Source organism: Sceloporus undulatus, chromosome 5 (genome assembly GCF_019175285.1).
Source record: "Sceloporus undulatus isolate JIND9_A2432 ecotype Alabama chromosome 5, SceUnd_v1.1, whole genome shotgun sequence".
Classification (NCBI taxonomy): Eukaryota; Metazoa; Chordata; class Lepidosauria; order Squamata; family Phrynosomatidae; genus Sceloporus; species Sceloporus undulatus.
The window spans coordinates 39,826,948-39,835,418 of record NC_056526.1 but is presented as its reverse complement, the minus strand read 5'-3'; the positions used below and the strand labels follow the sequence as shown (position 1 = coordinate 39,835,418).

General features: G+C 38.4%; 1 protein-coding gene across 1 annotated transcript in view; it reads left to right on the top strand.

Moving 5' to 3' along the window:
• UBN2 (ubinuclein 2) overlaps nucleotides 1-8,471 on the top strand; it is a 44,751-nt gene that overhangs the window by 31,830 nt on the left and 4,450 nt on the right. The window contains exon 14 of the mRNA XM_042467946.1: nucleotides 527-2,068. Within this exon, the coding sequence (XP_042323880.1) occupies nucleotides 527-2,068 (1,542 nt within the window). The remainder of the gene's footprint in view (nucleotides 1-526; nucleotides 2,069-8,471) is intronic.

Sequence of the window (8,471 nt, the reverse complement as noted above, 5' to 3'; positions counted from 1 at the left end):
CCGTTACAGAGGGGCCTGTATTAAGTACGCGGACTCCAGTCCGTACTAGAGTTAAAGGGGGCATCACTTCCGGATGCCCCTAACCCTAGTACGGACGTGGTCCATACAAAATGGCGCGCCCCTTCCACATGGGGGCCGCCATGATGATTGTCACAACGCGCCGCCTCTATACAGGGCGGCTCGCGGACGTTGACGTCGTATATATATATATATATATATATATATATATATATATGAGATATATATAAAGATAAAACCCAAATCTAAACATGAAGCTTATTTATGTTTCATATACACCTTAATACAAAATTTGTGTACACTGAACCATCAGAAACCAAATGTGTTGCTATTTCAGCCACCCATGAAAAAAAAGTTTCGAATTGTGGAGTATTTTGGATTTTCAGATAAGGGATACGCAACCTGTATTAAAGTATAAATATACACAACATAAACACTGTTTGAATTGTCTACCTCTTTTCTTTTGGGCAGGCATTTTTAATGATTCTCATCTTTTCCTTCACACTAGGACACTAGTCCAAAGAAGGAACAGAGAGTCTGTGCTCCTTTTACTTCAGCTTGTGTTCCTGCTACAAGTACGAGCACTCCTATCACTGCTTTGGCCAGTTCTAGCTGTATCCCGGCTCCAGAAACAATCTGTTTAGATGACTCACTGGATGAAGATCTCTCCTTCAACCCACCTTCTTTGGATTCTATTTCTGATGCCCTGGCTGTTATTAATAATGGAGCCAAGAGTTCTTCTGTTGGGCCCTCTGTAGAAACACCAGCTTCAAGACCTCGGCCTGGGCTGAGAGAAGAGAAGTTAGCAAGTATAATGAGCAAATTACCTCTGTCATCCTCAAAAAAGGTAGAGACTGCTCAGTCACCACATTCATCAAGCCTTATAGCTGGGCACACAGGACCACTACCAAAGAAATCCCAGGATTTACTTCAAACTGGTATCTCTTCAGGCCTTATTGCTGGCTCTTCAATTCAAAACCCTAAGGTTTCCTTGGAACCTTTACCTGCCAAGCTTCTGCAACAAGGATTACAGAGGTCAAGCCAAATTCAAGCAGCTTCCTCTTCTCAGACCCATATTTCCTCTTCCTGCAAGGTCCAAGCCACAGCTTCTCCTGCTTCACAGAGGCCAAAGGATACAGCTGTACTTGTAACCTCATCAGAAGTTCAAAGTTGTGGTGCTTCAACATTACAAGTGACAAAGGCTCATCAGCAGTCCTCTGCTCAACAAAAATATGTATCCCCTCTACAAGCAACTATTAGTAAATCTCAGACCAACCCTGTGGTAAAACTAAGTAGCAATCCCAAACTCTCTTGTTCTTCCCCAGTTCCCAAGACTTCAGATAAGCCAGTAGTATATCGCCTTCCTTTGTCTAACACCACTTCTGTGAGTAGTTCTCAAATGGCTCATCCACTTGTGTCTCGGACAACATCTAGCACCTCTACCTCTAGTAACTATTTAGCCAAGGCCATGGTATCACAAGTTTCTGCCCAGGGTTTCAAGCCTCCTTTCTCCATGGCTCCCTCACCCAAACCTGCTGCCTCTCCCAAACCCACAGCACCCAAGCCTTCTGTAGCACTCAAGCCTACTACATCACCTAAACTGTCCTCTTCTAAGTCCACCTCAACATCCAAACCCCCTTGTTCTTCTAGTTCTTCCAGTTCAAGTGCACTAGTACCCCAGAGTAGTCACTCCAATAGCAACAATTCCCTTCATAAACAGCCCAGTGGAGTAAATGTCAGCAGACAATCTCCTACAATTAATTTACTGCCCTCTAACCGCACCTCAGGCCTTCAACCAGCAAAGAACCCTCATGCCCCTTCAAAATTATCCAACTCTTCTGCCTCCGGAACTGTCAGCAAAAATAACGTGAGTGGAGTTGGAGTGAATGTACCTGTCAACAGGGGCAGCAACCTTAATTCAAGTGGAACTAATAGGACTAATCTGTCTGGAGCAGCAGGAAGTGGAACACAGGGTGCTACTAAACAATTATCAATTCCACATAGACCATCCTCTGCCTCAGGGTCTACAGTTATACCAGCCAGTGTACAGGTATGTTTTGAATGAGAAAGTCAATCATAAACATAATACATTGAGACTTAAGGTTTTGCATATTTATCCTTCCTCCAAAATATAGTTAGACTAATGATACAAGCCTATTTCTACTTAGGAGTAAGCCTTGTTGTGTTAAGTGAGACTTAGCTCCTAGGTAAGTATTTATTGAGTTGCAGCTTAATGCATGTTAAGAACAGCACACTGTGAAGAATATAAAATATTTTAGTTCAGACAAAAATATATGAATGGAATTAAACTGAACATTCAACACTGAAAACATCATTCCTTTGTAATATGCAGAATCGGTTACCCCATGGTGATTTTGTTCATTTTTCTGCCTCTCTAGTGGTATCTGGTGATATGGGATGGGGAAAAACCTGGTATCACTGTTCAGAGTAAGTGATACAAGGAGTATGATAATTATGATATCTGCAGGAGATAGTGAAAATGTAAAAACTATCTGGTCTTAGCAGAAACTCACCATATCATTATTAAATGTATCTTATATTATACAGTTGGGGTTGTAAAGTAAGGTTTACAAACCCTTTTAAAGTAGAGTGGCATTCCCTTGGATGTGGTTGGGGATTGCAAACTAGTAGTAGATGGGCCCCGACCCAAATATGGTCAGGAAAAAAACAGTCTGTCTTTGCCAGTCTGTGTGAATTGATGTGAAATAAAATAATTTGCTGATAATCTTAGTGTAAATATTTTCATGCACACATTCATACATATTCATATTTTAGTATTTTATAGGGAAATAATATCATTCAAATTAGAAAAGTTGTATTTAAATAAATTCAATATTTAACTAAAGATATGTTTATAATACTCAATTTTATTGAGATATAATACTCAATTTTAATACCAGTAATTAGGCTAATATTCAGATTCAGTGGAGATTAATATGTTGGCATCATGATGTCATAAATGCTGTGATTGTTCATAGCTGATTCATTTGAACCAGCATTTAAAATGTTTAAAATAATGTGTATTGTATAAAGATAAATTATTTCAATTATACAATAAAGAACAAAGACAAGCTGGAGTAAAGATAAGGTATATTGAATATATTCTGATGCAGAAATAAAATGGATGGATAAATATGTCGTGGTGAGAGTTCATAATATAGAAAAAGTAATGTTGCATTGTCTTGTCCTAAAAGATAATACAGTGCGCCCGCATCATATGAGGGCGTGCCATACACAGCTTTCAGTTTATGATGAAAGCTACACGCCGGAAGAGGTAATGGTGTGCGCACTGCTTTGCAGGTACAAGCCCCATTGTTTTCAATGGGTCTCGAGCATACACATTATTTCCCTTACGTGGGGGAGTCTGGAATGGATCCCTAGCGTAAAGGAAGGGCACACTAAAAAACTATTGTACTCTTAATATCTCATATGGATAGATTTAGAAAAATACAAAGTAAAACATGGCACAATATGATATAGAAGTTCTTTCTGTTTTAAAATCATGTTTATTAAACATACAGAAAGAATACAACAACATGCAGGCAAATTTTCTATATAAATCTAAAACTATATCTATACTATAAACAAAACAGACTATACCACTACAAAACATAACATTTTAAACAACTAAATGTGTCCCTTAATGATTCCCCCCTTCCACGAATGGTACTTACAATCCTCTGTATTCTATATATCCTCTAAATGATTTATATACATTTTTCTTTTGCTATATAAATGATCTTAATTCATTTTATAAAACCTAAAACTGATATGAAGCACCAATGTGATTGTAAAAAGGAAATAAATGGGCCCAAACAGACAGGCCAAAATAAAGCTGCTTTGGGCCACCTTGGAAGAGTGTTGTTTAAATGACACATGCGTCCTAAGAGGCCAGAAGCTGCACCAAAGCCATGCTCCAGTCCTAAGGACTGAAGCACAGCTTTTGGCCTCTTAAAATGCATGTGTCATTTAAACAGCACACTTCCAAAGTAGCCCGAAGCAGCTTTATTGTGGCCTGTCTGTTCAGGCCCAGATATTTCACAGTCTTGCCTAAAATTTATCAAGGATTTTGTCCTGATCAAATTTGTCAATTTATCCATTTTAGCAAGTTCAACTATCTTTATCAGCCAATCCTCTTCTATTGGAATAACAGCTTCCTTCCATCTCTGAGTATAAACAATTCTTGCCATCATTATCATATACTGCAAAATCTTTCCATATCACTTCTCCATTTGGTCATCCAATATTCCAAGTAAAAAAAGTATCTGGTTTCAACTGTATTTTAATTTTGAAAATGCCATCCAACATTTTATGAATCAAAGTCTAATATTTCTGTGCTGAGGGATCTTGTAGCACCTTTGAGACTAACTGAAAGAAAGAAGCTGGTAGCATGAGCTTTCATAGATTTCAGCCTACTTCCTCAGATGTGTGAAATGCTGTGTCACATGTCCACCACATATGAAAAAAGTTGCAACCTTTTGTTCACCTTTCCAACATATATTTGAATTATTTTAAAACATTTTTGGTAATCTATCTGGTGTTAAATACCATCTGTACATCAGTTATAGAGGTCCTTTCTAAACCCTTTTGAATAGTCTTAGAGTTTGTGGAGTAAGGCCAGAATTATGTTATGATGTAAAACAGAGTTGCACAAGCAGCACAATCACTATTCTCAGTGCAGCAAATTGGCCCATAAGCACACCTACACCCCTCTTGGTTACCTTTGACTTGGAGGTGGAGAGCTAATAATTGTGCAATAGGTGAGCTCAAGATCTTTGCACCCTTTATTCAGTCACTTTTGCCATTGTCAGCTATCTTGGCATAAGTGCATTTCCTTCATTTACCAAAACCTATTGTTAAAGCTACTGGTAAATTGAGAGTTAATCATAAATCTTCTGGCCCTTCTGCCTTTCATTGTCTGAAAATAATTATCTTGGTATCTAAATATTATGTTCCTTACATCTGAGAAAGTGGGATATAATTATAAAACCTTGTGCTAGAATATAAGAGATCTGCCCACACATCTATTCAGGAAATGTCATCACAGCACCTAATGATATCACCCACAATATTAGAAGGACTTTCAGTTGCTCATCCTCTAATGTGATATATACCATACTATGTCACCAATGCTCTTCAGCCCACTGTATTGAGCAAACAGACTGATCTCTGCCCCATGAGGTAAATGAACATAAAACAGACATTAGGAATGGGAATTTAGAAAAACTGGTTTTAGAACATTACATCTTTCTGGGCATTCCAACTTGGACCTCAGAACAGTGATCCTTGAACAAAAAAGCTACAAAGGAAAATTAGAAAGAGAAACAACAGAGTTGGAGTATATCAGCAAACTGCAGTCCATCAGCAGTGAGTTGAACAGAGACAATGGTTTCTTGGCATGCAACACACATTATAACACTAGCTCACCCACCAGCCTCATGGGGGCTGTCTTGGCCAGTTAATCACCTCTTCTTTTTGACTTCCACACTATGTCCCAATACTCATTCATATGGTTATCTAGTAACCTTGGCTTTACACAACATTCTTGCCTTGTCCCCCAATGACCATTTTAAGCTGTACTTGTCACCTCATTTCCATATGCACAAGGTTTTGCATTCTTATGGACATTGTCACACACAGACTACTATATAGGTCTATCCCTGTGCTTTCCACTCCAACAAATGCATCTGGGGAAGTAGGCTGAAGTCTACAAAAGCTCATGCTACCAACTTCTATCTTCCAGTTAGTCCCAAAGGTGTTGCAATATCCCTTTGCATACAGAATAAATTTGTTCATCCTAAGGGTGCCACAAGACTCTTTGGCCTAAATTCATTTGCTGATCCTGACCGAACATTGAATCCAGGATTCAGTAATTAATTCAATGGGTCGACTCTAGTTGGGAGCAGGAATTGGACTAAACCCTCTGTTTTTATTTTGGATTGAATTGTAACTGATTATTTCACAACCTAACAGGTTAAAAGTAAAATATTTTTCCACTTTTGGAGAGCTAGCATGGTGTGACGGTTGGAGTGTTGAAGTGCAACTTTGGAGATCAGAGTCTGAATCCTCTCTCAGCCATGGAAACCCATTGGGTTACCTTAGGCAAGTCACAGTATCAGTCTCAGATGAAGACAAAGGCAACCCCCCCCCCCCTTGAACAAATTGTGCCATGAAAACCCTGTGATAGCTTCACCTTAGGGCTGCAAATGACTAGAAGGTACACAACAACAAATTCATTAATTTGGAGATATAGCTAAAATACACAGAAGAACGAGAGGAATGTTATCTTCAGTATGTTATTATACTGAATAAATAATGCTCAGTGTGTTCGCTGAAGGACCAATAGAAAAGGTTGTTCAGACTCTACAGAGAGCTATGAGGACGTGTCCATCTTAAAACAGGTAGTTAAGGAAATACTTTTACATTGGCATGCAACAGTGGTTGATGGCAGTATTTAGGTTACTGGCACATCTATGAAGAGAAATAGATATACTGTATTAGTTATAATAGTACAGAACAGTTTTTTTGTGATGCCATGATATTTTTGTTGCTCATTGGAAAGTTTAAATTATTACCATGGGTTCTTTAGAATTCTAGTAAATTTATTTACTCTGTCATGACGCAGGGGTTCCTTCTCAGTGAGTTGCAAAGTGTCGTTATGGTTTTGAAAGAATAGTGAAAATAGATTCATTGCATGACAGATAGTGTTAATGGACAAAACATAGAATAACGATGTATTCATTTAACTGGAAAAATACTAGGAATATGTGTGAGTCAGATACATGACGTTTTGTTTACACTGAAGCTCGTGAAATTTAAGATATAAGGTCTAGATCAGTGGTCCCCAAAGATTTTGGACTTTAGCCCCCAGAAGCCTTAGCCATGTTGTCCAGTAGTCTGGGATTCTGAGAGCTGAAGTACAAAATCCCTTAAAGAGCACAGTTTAGGGACCACTGGTCTAGATTATGTCACATATGTTCTGTTCTGTAATATTCTAGTTGTTTGTTAAACTACATCTGTAGTTTACTTTTAATAATGTCTTACATTTCAGATTTGTACAGTCAAATTCAATAATCCATTCAATTGAATCTAAATTGTCCTTGAAATTTATGTGTTAGCTTTTGGGCTACCACATTTATTGGGCTTATACAGACCTGGCTGACAGAAGTGAATTGGAAAATGGTTAGCAGTTTTAGCATACTTTGGACATTGCATTTGACTCTTGGCTGCTCTACTTTGGTGTTCAAGATTAAAATATGCAAGTTTGAATATTGACATGTATACATAAAATGCAATTACCACATTGAATCCAGGTTTAAGCATGCCTTGTTGGGCTGGCAGAAGTGGACTTCACTTTCCTGCCTATAATAATGGCCCCTTCATACCCTGAAAATCTGTATAAAGGTTTAGGAATCTTGTTGAATCAGGTAGACCATGATATCGGAGGGGGGGAGGAGATCCCTGAAAACTTGGGAGAGGAACCTTCTGTAAACAGAGGTGGAAGGTGCTTATGGAAGATGCCTCTGTTGAAATCTCAGATGATCTCTCAACACCATCTCACAGCCTATTGTGTACAGCAGGTTCTCCCACCCATCATATGATATTTTGGGGATGGCTGGAGGGGTCTTATTGAAGAATAGAGGAGGTATGCTTCCACCAGCCCAGCTGAATGTACTTCAATCAATTCACAGTGTGAAAACAATTTGTGCTTTAGTTTCTTAGTTGTGGTTGTTTTGTTCCCCATACTGGAGATGCAACCTTAAATACTGTTACTAAGGGTAAGCCCCATTGAACATCACTGAAACTTTCTTCCAAGTAAGCTTGTGCTGGATTAGCCTGTGATGCAATGCATGGCTTCAGGAAACCTGTTTATAAAATCATAAAGTTAAAACCTAAATATGATTAACAAAATATTGTAGGGGAAAAGAACAGAGAGCAGTTCAAACATTATGGACAATCTCTTAGCTATCACAATTATGTTTACCTACTTAAACTAACAACAAGGAGAAAAAAGTATATAATACCTTCTACTTGATTATTTTATCATGTGAAATAATGTGGAAGTTATCTTGAACTTTGTTATGAACTGTTTACTTACTGTATATTCTCATGTACAAGTCGACCTCATGTATAAGTCAAGGAAGGTTTTAGGGTCTGAATTATGGATTTTGATATGACCATGGATAAGTCGAGGGTAAAACTTAGGGGGCTATAACAAAGGATGTAAAAGGGAAAACACCACCTCCTTCCTTCCTTCTCTGGACCTCTCCCAAATACCTAAAACCATTTCCCTGGTGCTGAAAAAGAAGCCTTTAACATCAGATTGGGAAGGGAAAGAAGTGGATTTAAATAGGAGGTTTGGTGAGGAGAGAAGCCTTTAACATTGGATCGGGAAGGGAAGGGAAAGAAGTAGATTTCAGTGAGGGTCTTGG